This window comes from Equus przewalskii, chromosome 4 (assembly GCF_037783145.1).
Source record: "Equus przewalskii isolate Varuska chromosome 4, EquPr2, whole genome shotgun sequence".
Classification (NCBI taxonomy): Eukaryota; Metazoa; Chordata; class Mammalia; order Perissodactyla; family Equidae; genus Equus; species Equus przewalskii.
In genome coordinates this window covers 65980609-66002222 of record NC_091834.1, presented here as the reverse complement: position 1 = coordinate 66002222, position 21614 = coordinate 65980609, and the positions used below count along the sequence as shown (strand labels likewise).

Sequence of the window (21614 nt, the reverse complement as noted above, 5' to 3'; positions counted from 1 at the left end):
AAAAATAACTATCAAAGCAAAATGAAGTATAAGGTTGCAGTAGGATATCTACTATGGCATTCTTGGCTATTATTCGAAAACTTAAGTTTAGTAAAACTTTTAAAAGAGGGGGGTGGCGCATCCTTAAAGATAAACATAAATTATTAAAAGGAGTTTTTATAAATTCTTAACTTTATTTTGCAATCAGGGATTTGAAAATGGAGTAGTAACTGATAATCACATCAATTCTTTTCGCTTGATATTAATGGTTTATATAGAAACAGGTATAAAGGAAAGTTTCTCAGAAAGACAGAATTGTTCATTGTTCTGGCAGACATGTAAAAACAATGCTGACTCAAAAGCAGCCAAGTGGACAGCTGCAGATGCTGTACCCAATGGAAATACTAAGCAGGCGTAGCACGAATCAATAATTAACAAAGCAGATGCACAAAGCTTGATGAGGATGAATAATTGCATAGGCGGGAACAGTAAAAGGAGCTTTAACAGTACCAGTTTTGTATGAAATTAAACTCCTTGTTTTCATGAATTCGTTAGCAAGAGTACTTCAATGCCTAATAGTACATGAAGAATATGTTAAAAATGCTTTGATTAAATTGATGTGCACCTTTATGTAGTACTTATCACTAAAGATATTTAGAAATCAAAATGATCCACAAGAAATATTGGTAGGGTGAACATAAAAATGATTTTAAAAGTAAACAATGAAATACTATTCTAGGTGGGCTACTACAGAGGCATCAAATTGTTTATTTTTAGAATTCTTACATTTAATGAAATATTTAATGAAATGAAGTTTAAAGAAATGAAGAGGGAGGTATATCTTTAGTGCATATCATTTTCTAACTTGTATTGTGTGTGTGTGTGTGTATGCAATGTGAGTCTATATATATATACATATATATATAAAAGCTTTGCTACAAGTCAGTAAATTTCTTGAGGGTATTGTGTCTTTTACATATTCTAAAAGCACTAAGCCCAGTGCCTTGTATATAAATAAATACCTGTGGAATGAATGAAATAATACATATTGGTTTCTTCAAAATATAATGAAAATGAACAATGTGATTAAGCATGCTTTAGTAAAAGCATTCAGAGTCAATTCTTTAAACAGATGCTGAACATATGACTTGGAAACATCTTTTAGGAGTCTTTATGTGTTTTGAGAAATACAGTTCTTAAACTGCAGTGACTTTAAAAACTAGAAATTTGCAGGGGTTATAGGTGCCTTTCTAGCAAACTCGGAGCAGATTTCAGAGTTTTAGGTAGATAAGGATGCTAGGTATATAAGGTTCATTTACAGCCTTTTTCCCGAGGACATAAGTTGCAAAAATAACTCTTGTGAATGCAAAGGATTCATTGCTCATTACTGTATCAAGTGCTTATCTTCACCTGAAGATTTCTTCTTTATCTACAAGCCCATTTTATATCGTTCCGTTTTCTTTGAGTTGTCATTGCAAATGAATACTTTCTATTGTCTACTTATTCATTAATTTTACAAATAATTGATTGAGTCCCTGCTGTGTGCCAGGCACTATTTTACATGCTGGGAATATAGCAGTGAATAAACAAAATCACTGCCCATGTGGAAATTTTATTCTAGGGATGGAGACAGACCATAATCAAGATAAATCAGTAAAATATATAATAAATTAGATAATGTTAAGTGCTAAGGAAAAAAATAAAGCAGAGAAGGGGGATAGAAAATCTGAGAAAGGAGTGGAACTTTGAGCGGTAAGGAAAGGCCTCACTGAGAAGTGACGTTTGGATTAAGTCCTGAAAGAGGTGAAGGAGCTAGTCCTGTGGACATCTCGGGAAAGAGCATTCCAGGCAGGGGAACTCCCAAGTCGCAAAGGCCAAGAGGTGAAACAGTGCTTGGCACAGTTGAGGGATATCAAGGAGGCCAGTGTATCTGGAGGATTCCAAGGGGGAGAGTTGTGGGAGATGAGATCAATGAGTGAAGGAGGCTAGGTCATAAAGGACCTCATAGGTAAGAAAGGAAGCCATTGAAGTGTTTTTCACAAAAGAGTGACATTACCAGATTTTTCACAGAATCATGCAGGCCACTGAGTTTTGAGAATAAAGTGAAGAGGGCAAGGGTGAAAATACAGAGATCATTTAGGAGACTGTAACTATAATCCAGACTAAAGATGGTGGTGGCTTGAACCAGAATGGTGGCAGTGGTGACAGTGAGAAGTGGCTGGATTCTGGATATACTTTGAAGATAGTATTCACAGGACTTTCTGACAGAATAGGATGTTGTTATCCACTATTTGTGACACAGTTAAATTTCCACTGTTCCCTCCTAATTGATGAAAAAGATACCAATTCTCACACGTTCTCTGTCGTTTTCAGAGTACGATGTTCCTGACATAACTTCAACTTTTCTTTTGTTCCCGAGTTTGAAAAAACATCCCAATTATTTGTGTCCTATCTCAACCTTGAGGAAGGGTAAAGAAAAAAGGTGGCTCTGAAAATTGGCAGTGCTAACACTATCTTATGAGCTCCTCCTAGATTGTAAGCTCCGCGAGACTTATTTCCCTTGTTATGTACTCAAGGCCTGTCTCAGAACCTTGCACACATGAGGCTCTCAAAAAATTTGTTGAATGGTATAGTTTCTACATTTCCCATAGAATAATAAACCGAAAAACAACATTCAGCCCCTATCAATTGCACAATCATAAATTAAAAGTTGTATTTTAGTACAGTACTAAGCATACTATGCTGGGGTATTAAGCATACTATGCTGGGGTACTCAACTGGTCAATGTATTTGAGCTTCGTCAAATAATGAAGGTACTCAGTTTGACCAGCTCAATCTAAAATTGTTTTAGCTTTTTCGCACCTTGTAAATCAACTGAAGGGCGGAGGAGACCGGCTTTGCAGTTCGCGGCTGGGGCTGAGTGTAACGTCACACCATCCTTCTCTCGTGAAATTACCACGATATTAAGCCCTCTTGAACAGCGCACAAACGCCTTTGGAGATAATCAGTCAAAATGCGTACAGGCCACTGGCCAGAGACCCGAATCTGTCCCAGGGCCCAGCCCACAGGTGTGATCCGTCGCTGTGCGCGACGGGAGTTGTAGTTCCCCTTTTTCCTCTCTCCCGGCGAACCTGGCCGCTGTCGCGCGAGCGCCCCAAGCGGCGCGCAGGCTCCGTGAAGCGACGCGTACGCGGTCGGCGAGGAGCGTTTCCTAGCAACGGGGGAGCGGTAACGTCACGGCGGCGGGTTTTGAGCGCAGCTGCGCACCGTAGGGCCGTCCGGTGTACCTTCCAGCACCTGCCAGCTGGAGGGGGCGCGCCTCTCAGCGCTGTGTCAGGAGGTCTTCGTCAGTCCTTACCCACCTTATCCTGCCCCAGGTCGCCGAGAGCAACCTCTCGCCGCGACCCCTCCTTTGAGGCCCAGGCCAGAGGTAGAGGCGACCCGGCCGGCACCTGCCTGCCTCCCGCCCGGCCCTCGCCCTCCGCGTCCGTGGAGCCCGCCGCCCGGCGGGACGATGCTGGAGTCCATTCGCGTGACGGGTGAGTGCCGGGGAACGCTGGCCCCGGGGCTGGCGGGGCGGCAGTGTGCGCCCGGCCGCTTGCGGCGGATGTGGGGCGGGTGGGCATCCCGACCGCCCGGAGGCCGAGGTAACGGTAGGAGGTGTGCTCCGCGGGCGCTCAGCGCAGCGCCCCAACAGTGCGGGGCGCGCTGGAGGTGCTCAGGGAGCAGAGAGAACAGTCCCTTTTCCTTTTGTCACTTATTCTCAGTAAGCACGTGCTGTGGAATCTAGTGAAGTAAATTATGATAGATGCCTGGCCCTACAAATGTACAATCTAAATATTGTTCAGCTCTATTCCAAAGTATATTAGGTATGTAATTAGGCATTGTAGTGTACTAGGATCTGATTTTCTAGAATGTTCAGAAAAATCAGAGCTAAGCGAAAATATCTCTCCATATCTATACTGTGTTTGTATGTACACTTTTATTATTTAGTCAATGAGAACCCTTTGAGGTGATGATAGCAATGTCACTTTATAGTATGTATTATACCAAGCGTAAGAAATGGGTGTTTTAGACCCCAGGTCAGAAAGCTTACTTGCCTTTTATTATTTTTTGAAAATAACTATGGATATTAACCATTTAAAAATTATCTTACATGAGATTAGAATAATTCCTAGGCCATTTTTCCTGGCATTTGATTCCGTATCACATTTCTGCAAGACAGGTTTGTGGTAGTCCAGTACAAACCATTGACTTAGAACAACGAAGAACAACAGAGGAACAGAAATGCCTAATCCTCAAACTACGTCAAAATAAGGCCAGAATTTTTTACTTTCAGGCATTGCAGTACCTCATAGTTCATTTTTCTGTGAACTTTTTAATTGTAGAACTAAATTCCTTTCCAATGAAAATATTTAAGGTCTTAATTTTATACTGTTCTATTTCATGTTCCATGTTATAAGACGTGGAGGAGCTGATTTTGTGCAATCATGACATTGCTGTGATTTTTCTCATTGTTATTTATGTTGACAGGAAACATAGACAATTACAGGATCTAAGATCTAGGAGGCAACTTAAATTGACAGTAGATTTTTTAAAAATGTGATTTGAGAGGCCCACCCTGTGGCAGGTAGTGGTTGGGTTCCCATGCTCGGCTTCTGCGGCCCTGGGTTCACAGGACCCCTGCATGGACCTAGCACCACTCCTCAAGACACGCTGGGGTGGCATCCCACATGAAATAGAGGAAGATTAGCACAGATAACTCAGGGCCAGTGTTCCTCACACACACACACACACACACACACACACAAAGTGATTTGATATAGATGCTCTTCTTCCATCTTAAAATGCAATGAAAATGTTGAAAGTTACTTTAAAAATACCATACTTTCTTTTTATCTTGGAGCAGGGTCTCTCAACCTTGGTACTACTAACATTGAATTAATGGTTAATTCTTTGTTTTGGAGCATTGTCCTGTGCATTGTAGAAGGTTTAGCAGCATTCCTGGCCTCTGTCCACTGGATGCCAGTAGCAAACTACCCTGCTTCCCCCCAGTCTTGACGACCAAAAATGTCTCCAGGCATTGTCATATGTCCCCTGTAGAGCAAAATAACGCCCTCAGCCCCCCATTTGAGAACCACTGCCTTGGAGAAAAATGTAGATTCTGTTAAAGTGAATGTTATTAGATAACTGTTTAGAAATAACATCGATTAATTTCCCCGAAGCATAGCAATCATGGTAGACAGATTATGATTATGGTAATCATAGTATTAGAAAGTGGATATTCTGACCAACTAGCCAGCAATACAAAGTTGATCTCCTGTTTTTCAGTACGCAGAGTTGGAAATTTGAGGAGAGAGACTTTATAAATTAGTAGACCCACTCCTCTTACCTCGACTCCGTTCCTATAATTTGGTGACAATACACTGATCAATCCAACTCTGCACGTTGTGTACCTTGAGATAGATAATTTGGCAGTGAATTTCTATTCAGTAAAAATTCAGATAACCATTTGGGACAATTCAAGCCTCAAATTTACAGGCCCTTGAAAAGTAACTGACCAAGTTGTTTTTCTAAAAAATAGTTTCTCCATTTCTTTTATATAGTGCTTGACTTGTTAAAACTATAATTCTAGAACCCTGTGCCCAGCATATCACTGACATATCGGAAAGCCCAATTTGGACAGCCAGAAACTTTATGAAGAGAGTTTAGCTGAAAACATGCCCTCCTGGGGCTGGCCTGGTGGTGCAGCGGTTAAGTGCACACATTCCCCTTCGGCAGCCCTGGGTTCGCCGGTTTGGATCCCGGGTGCAGACATGGCACTGCTTGGCAAGCCATGCTGTGGCAGGCATCCCAAATATAAAGTAGAGGAAGATGGGCATGGATGTTAGCTCAGGGCCAGTCTTCCTCAGCAAAAAGAGGAGGATTGGCAGCAGATGTTAGCTCAGGGCTAATCTTCCTCAAAAAAAAAAAAAATGCCCTCCTCTTCCTTGCTATCCCCTTACTTTCTATTGATATCTAAGAAGCCCCTGTGCTCCTGATTAGCTGAAAGACTTGATTGTTCGTGGGGAGAGTACTGATGGAAATGTGTTCTTTTTTTCTTCAGCTTTAAAATCGTTATAAATGTAGAGCAGACTGGTTTTTTTTTATTTTAGGACTAAAGCAATTACTTAAGTGTTTCTGAAATCACTTCCTATATCTTTCCAATCTTTGACTTATTAGTTATGATTTAATATAAGCTAAATATAGTGTCCTGGTGGAACTGCTGATTGGAGGAGTAAATAAGAAAGATGTGTATGCTGTATGTGCTGTTTGAAATGCAATCAAATCAGAAAAGATTTCTCTGTGTTCTCACAGCTTTTTAAAGAAGATAGTTTAGTTTATTATACTAAAGCCACTAAAATGTTGATTCTAGAATGTAGAATTAACTACTTAATGTTAAGTTTACCTTGGAAATAAAAATTTAATGATTCTGAATATTTTCCCATTTATGTCATTCCATGGAGTATTTCTGTAGGAGCTGAATATAGTAATGATGCTGATAGTCAACACAGGCTGCTTTACTAGAGGCCAGCACTGTTCTCAGCGCTTCACATATATTAAATTTTTTGTTCCTCACATGAATACTCTGAGATATGTAGTGTTACTATCCCATTTTACAGATAAGGGAACTACAGCATAAAGAAATTAAGTTATTTGGTCAAGGTCACAGCTACTAATAAACAGCCAAGATTCAAATCGGAGGAACTCCATTCCAAAGCCCATGTTCTCAACCACTAGGAAAGTCAGAACACTGTTATGATGACTATATGCTGTTTTAAGCCACAAAATTCAACGTGAATATCTCATTTAATATCAACCGTACATTATCTGATAGTTTACTCAAGGTGTTTTTTGAGTTTTTATCACAGGCAAGTCTGTAAATAACTTTTGCCTGGAAAGATCATATTTTACTTGACTATAAAATTGTCTTCAAAATAGGAAAGAAGACACCTAGCTCATTCAGTGAGTAACAAAATGCTGTCAGAAGCCATGTAATATAAGATTTGTTAAGGTGCAACTTCTTACTGCCTGTGTTTTATATGTGATATAAGAAGTGATTATGCGTCATCTGGAAATGAAGCTCCGTTGTAGCAAAAGTGAAATTTTAAAGATACGGGAGACAAACGTCTTCTTAAGGCCTGTGTTTGGCCATATGAGTTGAATACAGTTAGGCACAAAGGTCCTGTTTGTCCTACAGCAGTAGGCATCTACCATTAAAAGTTGTCTTCAACATCATGCATTGTTTCTTTTATGAAAAATCATACTGTCCAGGATGGTATGATTTTCGCCTCACCTTCAGCCATTCGAATCCTGTATCCTCTCAGATATTCTCTTCCCTTGGCTACCTCTCTGGCCATCCTTTCCTAAGCAGGGCAGTGAGTGAGCAAAAACAAACACAAATGTATACCAATAAAACTGCAACCATGACAAGTGCTTCAAAGAACTTTCCAGAGAAGGTTTCCTGAACAAGTGATATTTGAACTGAAGGATGAGTAGGAATTTAACACAGAGAGGAGGGAAGGGCTCTCCAAACATAGGAAACAGCATGTAAAGAAGTGTTGTGTCTGGAGAGAGAATGGTAAGAGGATTGACAAAATGAAAGGAAGCTAGAGTGGACTGATTAGGGGCAACATTATGCAAGATGAGACCAGAGAGGCAGAGCACTTGACCTTGAGCAACCTCGTATGCCCTGTTAGGAGTTTTGTCTTCATTCTCAGTGGAAAGCCTTGGAACAGTTTGTTTCCTAGCATGTTCACTGTTGTTTTAGATGGTGTTTAATGCTGTTTCCTTTACCACAACTATCATTTTCTGGCATTACAGAATACCCTGCATATTTATAACTGTAAAGAAAAAAAATAGCACACAACAATTTCTGACCAAAAAAACCAGTCACATTATAAGAATCATTGTTACTAATAGAGTAACACTGAAGTGCTCCTAACTGGGACTGTGACATTTTTAGGCATCGTGAAGTACGGTTGAGTTTCTCAGTTCCTGAATGATATTAGCAGTGACTTTTCATCTCTTTTTTTTTTTTTTTTTTTACTTACAGTTGAGAAACTATATTGGGTGATATTGAATTTAGAGATATTGTGATTAATAGATTATCTGTTATAATGCAGACAAATTGGGCAATAAATGTTTTCAAAGATCCTTATTTTTTATATACTATTTAAAAAATTAAGGTGTAACTTATATTCAGTAAAGTGCAGGTCTTAAATGTACAGCCTGATGAATTTATATATATGTAACCACTGCCCAGAACAAGATATAGAACACTTCTAGCACCCAATATCCTGGTAGCACCTCCTAGGTTATAACCCCTCCCTCAAAGGTAACCACTATTCTGAGTTCTAATCCCGTAAGTTAGTTTTGCCTGTTTTTGAACTATGTATAAATAATACAGTATGTACTCTCTTGGTCTGGCTTTGTTTCCTCAATATTGTCTGTAAGATTCATTTATATTTTGCTTGCAACCTCAGTTTGTTACTTTTCATTGCAATATAGTATTCTGGTATTCTGTTGTTTGAATATGCCACAATTTATTCATCCTTTCCACTGTTGATCTATAATTTGAGTTTTAAGTGGTGATGAACTACTTGATAAAATTTAAATGTTTATCTTGTTCGGGGATTATTTTGTTGTGTTCTGCCTTTTCTTCTGTTTGTATTCAAGCAACTATGACTTTGTGGTATAAAATTATCCCAGGTTCTCAGGTTTCATAAGTATTAGTGAACCATATAGAATTGCCATTTTGTAGGTCAAAATTGGTTGAATGGTATTTTCCACCAGGCTTTGTTTCTGGTGCTCCAATCTTCCTTTCGCCTAGGGAGCTCATAATCACTGAAACGTCACCTATTCACAGTTGTGAAACACTAAGAGTTTAGTGAACAGTGTTCCCCTCTCTCTCTCATTCCTTTATATGGGGAACATGAGGTACTGATGGGTTTAGTGATTAGGCTCATTTTACAGAGAGGTCATTGAAAGAGCTGGGAATGGAAGCCAGGAATCCTGGTATCCATTTCTCCTGTTCTAGGTACAAATTTAGCTTTCATTGTGTTGGGAATATAACAAGTAGGTGAATATACTGAGTATCAATTTTAATGTAATATTATTTCCCTTTTTTTCCCTCAATATGGGTAATCAAGTTGAGGTGAATGAATTCTTTGATAAATAAATTATTTTCATTTACTCCAAGGTTACAGAGAAGCAGATTGCTGATGGCTAAAATGTTACATTCTATAGTAGCTTTTAATATGAGAAAGTATGATTTTTAATTACCTTATTACTTTTCTGAGGGAAAATGAGTTACACATCCCCCAAAGAAGCCTGCTTATGTTTTTAAAAAGTTTTAATTTTTCAGGAAAAGGGAGTTAGGAGTATAGGCTGTTTCAATGAAATCTTCATATTGGCCTTTTATTATGTTCTTATGCATGTTTAAAATAATTTTTTCTTAAAGTAAACTATAGTATTTGGAAGGACAAAAAACTGTGTTTCAGGTTCTCTAATACTTTTTAATACAACTGAAATAAGATTAGTGTGACTCTGAGAAATTAATTTATATCTATCTTGTATGAGTTGTTTGAATGACCACCTTGCTTCACTTTAATGAACTTCCTAGGATCTTAGCATTTGGCAGGATTGGAGTTTATTAAATAAATACACCATTGGCGCTCGCAAACTTTGCTTATCAGCAGATGGAGCTCAACAAGGACTGATGCTAAGCCTCTCAGGGAGATAATTAGCAAGTGAACTGAAATGCTACAACTCCTGCGGGTAAAGGGGTTCTGCCCTCATCTGTCTCCCACCCCAACTCCTCCTTAAGTATTTTGGCAGATGGGTTAGGACATTTTTTAGTATCCTGAGGTGTATACATTGTTTGAGATGGTACAAAATTATGAGTTTAGAAGTCACCCATGCTTTATGACAAAACAAAAGAACTCAACAAACTCAGCTCTTTGGTTATAGAGCTATTGAGTCTTAGGAACCAAAGAAAGCATTTTTACTTTGACTCTTCATCTTTTAAAAAAATCAACACAACACACATGTAATAAACCATCAAAATTAGGAATTCTTCAAAGTAGTTTTATTCATTGATTTTAATTTGATGTAACTTTTCCCCTTTTTATTGTGAAACTAAATGAGAAAGGAACCTGATTACCTCTCTTTACCTTCCTGGCTGTGTCTAGTCCTTACCCAACTTTTCTAGGCCTCTGTTACCCTATTCTTATCTCACTTCTCTTGCTCTTTCCCTTTTAGTGTCCATTTCAGTCTTGCTTTCCTTATTAACTCTTCTCTGGTAAACTTGTGTCTTTTCAGGGAAACTGACATTGTTTGTGGGCATTTGGGCTGCAGCCTGTGGTCTGGTGTTCCTTAGCCTATGTTTGCCCAGACTGCCTAGTTTTGACTGTCAGTTGGCAACACTTAAGTCTGAAACCCCTGAGGAACTGGGACCTACCAGTCTGTAATGAAAGTTTCATTTGTTCTCTCTACTTTTGGCTGGTCTTTAACATTTACTGAATGGCTTCTTTGTGTAATCAACCTTCAACATGACCCGGTGCAGTCTAGCTCCTACCTCTCAACTTGTACATGTAGTAGACATTTTATTTAGCCCGTGCAAGTTCATGCTTTTTTGTTGTCTTTTAGACACCAGAATTCAACTTTCACATGTTGGCCTAGAAAATGTCAACTAGAATGACTTTTAAGTACCTTACATATTTGGATTGTTTATTATCCACTTTTGACTCAGTACTGTTTCTTTACACTAAAACCTATGACTTCAGGGCTTTAGAAACTTACGTTGAGGGCAGGGTTTCTCTACTCTGGCACTAAGTTAGGATGAATATTTTTGTTGTAGGAGCCTGTCCTCTGCATTGAAGGATGTTTAGCATCATCCCTGGCCTCTACCCACAAGATACCAGTAGCACCCCTCCTTAGTTGTGACAACTCGAATGTCTCCAGATATTACCAAATGTCCCCTGGGGAACAGAATTGCCCCCAGTTGAAAACCACTGGTTCAGGGAGTTCCCTGTTATATTTCCACTCTACAATGATCTCATAGAAATATAGAATGGTCCCAGAACTACAAATACGTGTTTATCTAGAATGGTTGGAGAATGGTATGTTTTAGAATCATACTATTCACTCATTCATTCTTTTATTCAGTGTACATCTATTGAATGCCTAACAGATACCATGCTAGATGTTGGAAAGAAAGAGATAAGTAAAACATGGTCCTGGTACCTATCTTAGTATATCAGTTGTTCAGATTACCATGTTTTACTGGGATGCTGTGTCCCATACAAATGAAGAAAAGCTGCAGTGCTGTCCATGTAGCAGACTTAATACTGAATGTCTGTAGATAATTGAATGAATGACCATACATAATAGAATGAGCATGGACTCTGTAATCAGACACACCTGCATTCAGATCACGGTTTGCTGTTTATTATTTTCTTGTCATATAACATTGAGCAAATTACTTAACATCTCTGAGGCTTAAGTGATAGAACATGTACAGTTTTTGGTGAAATCAAAAACTCACATAAATGTGTCAACAAATGGTGACTGCTGTTATTATTATTAATTATTACTACTTATTATAAAAAGGATACCTGAATGTGTAATCTTGAATGAGAGAATGACAGATGTATGTGGTTAAACAGTTTTCAAAAAATTAAAATAAAATAAAAATTGTCTTTCTTGGCAAGGCAGGCAGCTGTTTAAGTTAGCTGACATTGAAATTGCCTCCATAGTAGGAGCCAGAGGTTGAGGACTAGAGGTGTAAGGGTCCACGAGACTTGGAAAAGAGAACTGGTTGAGGGAATCATAATATGTCACATTTGCAGAAAGGATGTAGAAAAGGCAGACTTGGTCAGAGGTCAGATTTTTAGCTAGGACTTGGGCTGGAGTCTTGCTCAGATAAGCAGGATTGTAGACAAACTTAAGACACTTCGTCAGTTTAGAATTGAATCTGAAGGCTCTTAAGGGTCCACTTGAAATCTCCTCATCTGTTTCTCATCATGTTGCTCTCTTCCTTCTTTAACTCTAGGTTATTATCTATATCTTTTGTGTTTCACATTTAAACTTACACTACCTTGCATTATTATTCAGATCTTCCTAGGACTGCCTTGCCATCAGAGCTAGATTAGAGGCTAGTTGAAGGCAGGAACAATATATTTCTACAGATGTTTTTCAGAGCCATGTACCTCATTAGTAGTAGTCCGCGTATTTGTGGAATGAGAGAATGCAAATCAACACTGTTTTAAAGCAGTGCATGAGCAACAGTATATCAAGTGCTACCTCTTTAAAGCCCACGTGAGATCTGAAGGCAAAGCTGGGCTCTCCTCAGTTTCCCATTTGATAGACAGATATCTATGTAATAGTAATTACAGATTTCTTCAGACTTGGCAAGAAAAAGCTTGATTTTCTTTCATTTTAACCTATCACCTAGAATTAACAGTCAACCAGTTAATATTGAGTGACGTTACTAAAACATGCTTGAACATATACATATCATTTATTTAATCTTAAAAATAGTTTTTGGGATGAGTGAGGTAGTAGTCCTTTTATTGATGGCTACCTTTGTATATAGCGTCAGATTTCAAGATTGTATTGACTTTGAAAGTGCCTTGGATTTTACTTTGATTTTGGTTATACTATTGAAAACCTTATCTTTTCTACGAAATCCACATTCTTTGGTAGAGTTGTGTATTCATATTATTTATGTGCATTATATCTATATGAGATTTTGATCATCTAAATGGTTGGAAACTGAGGATTTTTATAGATAATTTAGAATATATACACTCATATAGAAGTGACAGTCTTTAGCATGACCAAAGTTTAGTGAAATATCCGTTTAATAATTGTCTTTTCTAAAGATTGTTGCAAAATTATAAAGTTTACAGAACCTTCAGAATACTTTTCCTATAATAAGCAATTGGCTTCATCTGGTATTTTGTTATTTCTTTTGTTTTGATTTTGTTTATTAACACAGAAAAGCTTCACTGGCCTGAGCAAGAACTTGCTAAGAAGTCTATTCTAAATGCAGAAGAGTCATTGATCATTGACAGCAGAAGAGGCATTTCACACTTATCTCCTGGAGTACTAAAGGACATTTTCACGACTGGAACCAGTAGTTACAATGTCCTACTACAGAGCAAAGAGGAGAAAAAGCATCATTCACAAAAACAGTCTTCCTCTACCTACTCCAAACGATGTAGAAAACCCAGCAAATCTCCTAGCTCTTCTCGTAGTAAAGATCTTTGCAAGATGAAAGCCCCAGTGCCTGAGATGAGCAGTGGTACTTGGTACTGCCTAGAAAGGCAGCCTGCTGTTATTTTCACTGGTTCAGTGTCGGGTCCTGTAAAGTTTACACATGATATCTCTGTTACAGGGAACAGCATAGTACTGCCCCCTAAACTCAAAAACAAGGTCAAGCGGTGCCATTTCTCCACTCTTCCAAAGCCAAAGCCACAGCCTCAGCTGTCTAGAAGTTTTGAAAAAGGAGATGACTTTTCTGGAAAGAAATTTTGTATACTGACTGCTATAAAGCCCACCAACTTGGAGAAAGAAAAACTTAGATTCTTTAAGTCTGACTATACCTACAATCCTCAGTTTGAATATGCTAATCCTTCTCTGCCAAGTGTATTAGCCAAGCACAGCAACGCATCTGACCGATTTCTTAAGCAGGTAAAATGCTACTTCAATAGTGTTATTTCATTTTGTATAACTAAAACAATTATTTGCAGTCTTTTAAAAGGCAAAACTATTCCAATGATTTATATGTTGTAGTTAACTCCCATCCAGGACATGTAAATATGTGACATGCAATCTCCAGGTGAGTGGCCATAGCCTATATGTAAACTACTTTGCATTAATCAATATCTATAAGGAATCTATTATATAGACTATGGCAGGAAGCAACTATATTAGGAACAAAGCTTCAGCTTCTGGTTCTAAGCTTTCATTTTGGAGTAACAAACTTGTGGCCTGTTAGCCAGCCCACAGACAGGTGTTGTGTAGCCCACACCGTTTGTGTTTTCTGTTTGATTTGGAATGCCTTAGATGCAGCGTGCAATCTCTGGTTCTCCCTGTTGTGTTACATTCCCAGCTTGCTTAGGCCCCTATAGGCATCTGGGGAACCTAGACATGGTACTTGCCCATGAACTTTTTAATGCTTTACTAAAATTGTTAATAATCATCAAAATAAATATTTAAGCACTCATTTAAAGAAGAAAATAATGGAATTTAAAAAATTATCTTCAAGGTTAGCAAATCATGATGTGAATGATATGAGGAACGCTTTCCAAATTGTTCATTTTAGACACTTAGCGCATAGTTTTGTGTGTTCTGGAGCTTAATAAACTTCAAAATCCACTTAAGTATTTGTGGAAAGATAGGCTGATGTTTACCTGCAGGGCCTAGTTTTGAGATCATAAAGGCAGACTACATTTGGTTAGATGAACTTCGTACAAGTTTTTATAATGCATTAGGTTCCACTTGGTTTTGTCAGTGATTGAAAATCTGTTTGTAGGCTAAGTAAAACTGCGTGGTTCCATTTGCCCTGTGGGGCATGCCCTATTTTAGCATTTTTGCTACAGTCCAGTTCTTTGGACTTGTGGCCAGCAGATTTTTTGTTGTTTATTCTAAATGACATGGACTCTGACCAGTCTTTTGAAGCTGTTATATAAAGCTTATTTTAAGATTAAAATAATTTACTCTTGCTGTTTATTTTCCCTTGTTAGAAGAAAACATTTCTACTGCTTCTCTGTTTTTTTAATGGGCGTTCACTTTTTATTTAAATGTGCTAAGATTGTACTAAACACTATTAAAAAGGTCAGCTATTGTTTTTATTCCTGTTTTGGCAGTCATTTTGTGGCATTTTTGGTGGAAATTGCAATTGGTTGAACAGGGCTTTCCCTCCTTTAAAATTTATGATAATTATAAACATGCTGTTTGCTTTTTTCCACTTTAGTGCTGAAAGAGATGGCTGAGATTTATTTACCAATATTCTTTAATTTGAAGTCCTACCCTAAGCCCTGCCAGTTGGGAAAGAGATTTTGATCAAAATGCATGCTCTCTTATTTCCGTGGAAGGCAGTTTGGAAGCATCAGCAACTCCACAGATTGAGAATTGACATTGCTGGCCTGTGGCTCTGTAATCTTTATTTTAACCTAATTCCAGCTTGAGGAGATAAAACCTATACTTGAGTTGCTTGAGACTTCTAAATAGCACCAGCAGTCCTGGCTGGCTTGTACTTCAAGCGCTACCATTTGGGAGAATGCTCTCAACAAATGCCAAAGGTACTGTTTAAACTGCTGTAATCCAATAAAGGAGATTCATCAGAACAAGGCCTCCATAAAATATGCTTTAATTCCTATTTGGCAGCTGAGTGAATTATAACTTGATGTCTTACATCCTTGCCTTCCCCAGCTGTAAAGCTAAAGCAGCAGCTTCAGGGCTGGTCTCAGGACTCAGAAATGTGCTATACAAAGGGACCGGGATGGCCGAATAGCCCGTGAGTCTCTGGCCTCCACCCTGGAGGCCTTGCCACCCGCTAGCTAACAGTCTTCCGAGTTTCACAGTCTGGGTCCTTTTAAGACAGGCAGTCTGTGTGCTTGTTGGACAGTGACTGTGGCCCTCTTTAGTGCGCAGATTGGCAGAACAATGCTAAAGCTTCCAGGCACAGAGAAGTCTACCACAGTGGAATCAAGGCGCTGCTCAGCCTCTGGTCATTCCCAGTTGGTTGCCCTATCAATGTCAAGGAGTTCCAGGACTGTTTATCCTGGTCCAGGCAGTAGGTTCCTCAGGAGGCACTCAGGCCCTTGAGGTGGTTTATGGCCTCCAGCATGGGCTAGAGGACTTGAATATAATTCCTGGTGGAGCCTGCTGAACCCTGCTCAGCCTGTTGCTGACAGCGCTGGTAGCCCTCAGCTCCCTCAGCCTTTTGGGTATGTTTAAATTTGACAGAAACTTGTCTGTTTTCTGTGGCTGTGGAAAGAGTGTAGTGCTTCGTGGGTGCTGAAGAAGGGGTCTGAGATAAGAGAATGCTGAAAGCTGTCTAGGATCAGGTGCATCCTCACCAGTAGGCCACCTCACCTTGGTGGCACTCATGAGCAGTAAACTGGCAGCCAGTGCACTTTCAGCCCTACTTCCTGGTGGCTGACCATTTCTAGGATACCTGCATATCAAATCCACGTGGCTTTAGACCCAGCACATTGTTGAACAAGATTGAAGAAGTGAGAGATGAGAAGGGTCTTTGGGGTGGTAGGAGGAATCCTTGAACTATTTTCATTATTTCCAACAGTCAATAGAAAAGTATACATTTATGTGATAGAACCAGTGGACAGCTTAAGTGACTGGTTTTCGTCCCCTGGCTGGTATCATATCTCAGCATAGGTCCTGACTAGCTCTTGCTAACTGGAAGCTCTGATTGGTAGAGTGATATTTAATAACATTGGCAAAATAAGTCAACTTTTGGCCGATAAGATGAAGTTGAATTGCTTTCTTTTTTTTTGTGAGGAAGATTGTTGCTTAGCTAACATCTGTGCCAATCTTCCTCTACTTTATGTGGGATGCCACCACAGCGTGGCTTGACATGCAGTGTTGGGTCCATGCCCAGGATCCGAACCAGTGAACCCGAGGCTGCTGAAACAGAGGCGCGAACTTAAACCACTATGCCACCGGGCTGGCCCCTGAATTATTTTCTTATTTGTTAGTGAAACTGGAGCAATGGGGATCATTAGTGGTTGGTAAATGGGGGGCTTTTGTGTTAAAGAAGAAAGGCTTTGGGATGTTGGGTAGAGACTCTGGGCTGAGGCTACCCTCTGGCTGTCAGGAAAGAGAAGTTAAAGGAGGGTCTGCAAAAGTAGTTAACAGCAGGCTTGAGAATGCTCTCCTTAGGAAGGCCTGCTTGCAAGATTAACCCCAGCCTGGCATCTGAGAACTTAGCTGGTAAAGGGTTTCCCACACCGAAATAAAACTTTCCCTAAATGTTGAGTAACTTGCTGTGCCTAAACTCTGCAAACAGTATGTATTATGTTGAATGCTTGTTTTCCTTTTGGGAGTCTGAAAGTTTAGAATGTGCTAGGCATAGGAATGCTTATGTGACCAGCCCTCAGTAAAAGCCTTGGGCGCTGAGTCTGTAACAGATTTCATTGGTAAACAACTCTTTACACATTCTTACAGCTCGGTTGCTGGAGAAGTTAACTGCATCCTGTCTGACTTCATTGAGAGAGGACTCTTGGAGGCTTGCTTCTGGTTTCCTCCAGACTTTACTGGATAGAAGAAATGGGGAGTGACGGGCTTAAGTTGATCTCTTAAAGAAATTTATATTCGTATTTTACAAAAAGAAGGAGGAAAAAAAGCTGTGCTCTCCAAATAAAACACCCCTGTGGGCTGTATTACTGTCAGTTTGAGATTCCTAATCAGTTATAAGGTCTGGCTTCTTAGAGCTTTGTAAAGGGCCACTGTGTTGCACAGTTCTAGAGGGTGCCATTCACAAATTGAGCCGAGGCCCTGCATTTATACAATATGGTTAATATTTACCATAAGGATGGCATTCTTTTTTTGGTATCATACTACTTCTCTAACACTCTTTAATTGTATGATATTTATATAGAAGATCAAGTAAATTAAATGTATGCTAAAAGTTAGAAATTTTGCATTGAGCTGAGGAGGAATGAACCAAAAAAGCGTACTTATTTTCCATATACTTTTATTATTATGAAATTGTTGACACTGCCTTTTTTTCAGGACCCTTACTCTGTTATTCCATTAAAATTGCTTTGAAATGTAAGGACAAAGTCACATGAACCATCCATATGTGAAAAATTACAACTAGCATGGATAGTGTGCTTAATATTTGCTCATTACTCTTTATGCTGAGTACTTTACACCTATTGATATCTTTAGTCCCACACATGAGGTATAATCCTAGTAGTGTTACCAGTTGAAAAAACTGATCTAGAGCAGTGAAGTAACTCTCCTGAGGTCACATATATAGTCAGTTGCAGAACTAGAGTCTATCCCAATTACTCTTCTGTCTTCCACACGATGGTATGTTGGCAAACTAGCTCTCAGTTTCCCTGGTGTAAATATAAATACTTCTACTGACCAGTTTCAAGCAATATAACATCAACTGACTTGCAAATTAATAAAAATTCATTCAGCTGTCACAAGCCAGTATGTCCAGGCTCCAGCAGACCACTGTTTCACAGAATGGTTTTAACCTGGCTTTTCTAACTGTAATGCCGCCCTGTGCATCTGAAGGACACCAGATCAAAAGATCCTCTCATTTTGCTGGCAAGGATTCATGCCTTTGGTAGAAACTGATCATAGGGACTTGGAGGATTTTTTTTTTCGCTCTCTATCATACACCTACGAAATATGATTAATAGTGACTGTGTTTTGAAAGCTTTGAGACAAGAGTACTGTCTCCCTGTTAACGTACCCACCCTCATCTTTCAGTTACAGCTTCAATCTCAACTCATAGTACAGTGTTAATTAGTACATTAGGAAGAATGGCGAGGTCAAAACCGGGCTCTTAGCCTATAAACTGAGTAAATATGTGAAAGAAACAAATACAAGGGCTCCCCTAAAAGGCTATCCACAACATTATCAGTGGCTAATTTCTCTCTTAATGCCCCTCTGACTCTGCCAGGGAACAAAGCAGAAACATTCCTTCCGTTACTGTTCCCATAATATACACCTTTTCCCTGTTTACCACTGTCCTCCCTATTGCTTTTCACCTGTTTCCTTTCCATTTCAGGTGGACTATGCACAATCCAAAATTGATGAGAGGGTTGAAATAAAATTATTGAAGTATCTTCAAATGAAACAAAATAATTGAAAATAGCTTTTGAAAATTCCTTCTGCAATGAAGTAGTGTATCTAGTGTTTTCCCATTCCTAAGACTTTATATTTTTCAAAATAATTATTTGCAAATATAGTCAGTTTTTGATTACTCATATTAGTAGAAAGAAACATGTATATGGATTAGCTAAAATGGAAAGATTATTCCCTGCTTCCTTCCTATTGAATAGTTCTCATCAGGGCAGCCACCTTGGTAATTTACTAGCGTCAGTAGTAAGTAGTAAATGCGGTAATAGGAAAAGCCACAAACAATGGCACAAAATGGAGATTGTAGAGGGAAGTGGTGTTTAAAATCAAACATGTAGGTGAGGGGTCAGCCCATGGCCCAGTGGTTAAGTTCATGCGCTCTGCTTCAGCGGCCCAGCGTTCGCAGGTTCAGATCCTGGGTGCGGACCTGCATACTGCTCATCAAGCCATGCTCTGGCAGCATCCCAGATAGAAGAACTAGAATGACCTACAACTAAATATACAACTATGTACTGGGGCTTTGGGGAGGAAAAAAAAGAAAAGAAGAGGAAGATTGGCAACATGTTAACTCAGGGCAAATCTTTCTCACCAAAAAAAGAAAAAAAAACCAGTTTCTTAAAAAAACCAAAAACAAAAACATGTAGGTGAAAATAAACCACTGAACTGACTTATAAAGAAGAAAGCTTTTTGAACGTTTCATTTGGTTCCAGGCATCTTGCATCGTAACCTCTGGGAGAAAAGATACACTTAGGAAAGATGAAAGATTAAGTATTGAAGAATGTTAGTATAGATGAAGAACAGAGAGCAAAGACTTGTAGTTACTAGAAGAAATGTACATATATTTGCAAAAAATTAATCTCAAAAATATACAATAAAATATCTTTCTCATCTTTCCGTCTTAGCTTACCAAAGCACTCCATAAAGATGTAGTTGTTAATATTTACAATATCTTGAGACATAACCCTCTCACCCAATATCAAAATAGATTTTACTGTTTATAAGAATTACTATCATAAAGGTTTGTTAGACATTTAAATGTAGCTAAGAAATTGGGGAATTACCTTCTTTTAAAAATATTCTTTGATTTGTGATTGATTTGTAGGGATCTTGCTCTATAGGAGAGAGATGGACTCGATCTCTGAAGTTTCCCTTGCACACAGTGGTGCAAAATGAGTATTGATATTTTTATTTTTGCCCCCGTACTACATGCTCGTGTAAATATCACACAGTGTCTGCTTCATTTTCCTTGTGTTTATATTGAAGGAAATAGACTACATGATCCTTGAGAGCCCTTTCTAGGACCACATAGATCTGTCAGGTTTCTGACCCAGAAATACTGTGGCTAATCAAATCAAGACATGTCACATTATATTTCATGTCACATTATATATCCAGTTGTGTCATTTATTTTGTAAAAACATTTAGCTCTTCTTATGCACTGTACAGTAATCACGGAAAAGCTGAGTCCCACCAGCTGTAACTGAAAATTCTTTTACTTCAGATAACAGTGCTTTATTAATGCAACATAATTAGCAATAATTTGGTTTGTTAAAATTAATTTTCCAAATAAGTGAAATTTGTTTCTCTAAGCACAAAAACCTAATTAAAAAATTAACCATTTCAGTACAGTTCTTTCTACAATGTATACTCAACTTGACAACTCAGGAGAATGCTTATCAGACTTTTCTAAGAAGGTAACCTAATAGCAGAGATATAAATAGAATTACCAAGGAATTCAGGGTGGGAGCAAATCTGTGTTTTATCTTAAATTCATGTGAATTTTGCATTATTCTTCATAATGTATCTTTATTCTAATATAGAAAAATGTGAATTGCTTATCTTGAAGTAAAATTGACTTTCAAAGTAAGCATGGAGCATCTCCCCACAACTCTCTGGCAACCTATTCTTCCACAATGTGAAAAACGGAACCCTAGTACTAACCAAAAGCAGCTGTTTACGTGAACAGCTCACTCTCAGGTTACTCTCAGTATTCTCAGATTACACATTAACATTATTTATTTGTAAAATTAGCCCATCACTGAAAGTCCTGTAGCATCTTGATGGGAAAGCTTAGACGAGGTACCTTCGGGGAAGGAGAGTTGAATAGTCATCAAGGAAAGACACTACATACCTCAGAGCAAGCAAGGGTTCTGCCTGGTGGGAGACTGAGAGTACAAAGTCATAATTTTATGTAATGTAAGCACATTGTCTTAAAATAATAAAACATTAAGAGTGACATATTATTGATGTCTTATAGAAAGATACGTCCATGAATGAAACAGTGTAGAACAGTATAGTTGCAGTGGGGATTGAGAAGGAAAGCTGCAAGAAACAGTTCATTTTTTTAAGGGTGTTTGATGTCTCTCAAAAAGCCATTTGCATCGCCACCATGTTATTTAAGAGTTAGGATGTTACTTGATATTAATAGATTCTACATCTACTTAACTGAAAAAACTGTTCTGCTTGTGTAATTATAGTGTCCTAAAATTTTATTATTTAAAGTTAATCCAAGTTAATGGTTCCATGCTATCAAGAGTAACTTGGTAGAGTTATTGTAAAATCTCCGGGATATTTAAAGTGGAGAAAAGGAGAGGACTCTGCCAGCAACATTTTTTCCTACACTAAAACAACATAACATACAACATTCTTTGGCGTAGCATTGCCTTTTCATTTATAGAGTTCAGATACTCAGAGTAAGTACCTCGATGGACCAACTTCATTATGTTAGGAAATAAATTCTCATTTTC

At 38.6% G+C, this 21614-nt stretch overlaps 2 protein-coding genes across 24 annotated transcripts in view; one reads left to right on the top strand and one right to left on the bottom strand.

Annotated features, from left to right (window-relative positions):
* Positions 1–21614, bottom strand: part of ANLN (anillin, actin binding protein) — a 132555-nt gene that overhangs the window by 70332 nt on the left and 40609 nt on the right. The gene's annotated exons all lie outside the window — the stretch shown is intronic.
* MATCAP2 (microtubule associated tyrosine carboxypeptidase 2) overlaps positions 1–21614 on the top strand; it is a 69306-nt gene that overhangs the window by 10813 nt on the left and 36879 nt on the right. For 6 of the 12 annotated variants that reach the window (XM_070616256.1, XM_070616255.1, XM_008536068.2 and 3 more), the window contains one exon: positions 13022–13716. The exons of 2 other annotated variants lie outside the window; for them this stretch is intronic. In XM_070616256.1, coding sequence (XP_070472357.1) covers positions 13022–13716 — 695 coding nt within the window. Of the gene's footprint in view, positions 1–2047; positions 3519–13021; positions 13717–21614 lie in introns of those variants that run through there. 4 more of the 12 variants (XM_070616258.1, XM_008536050.2, XM_008536041.2 and 1 more) reach the window with 3 other exon arrangements.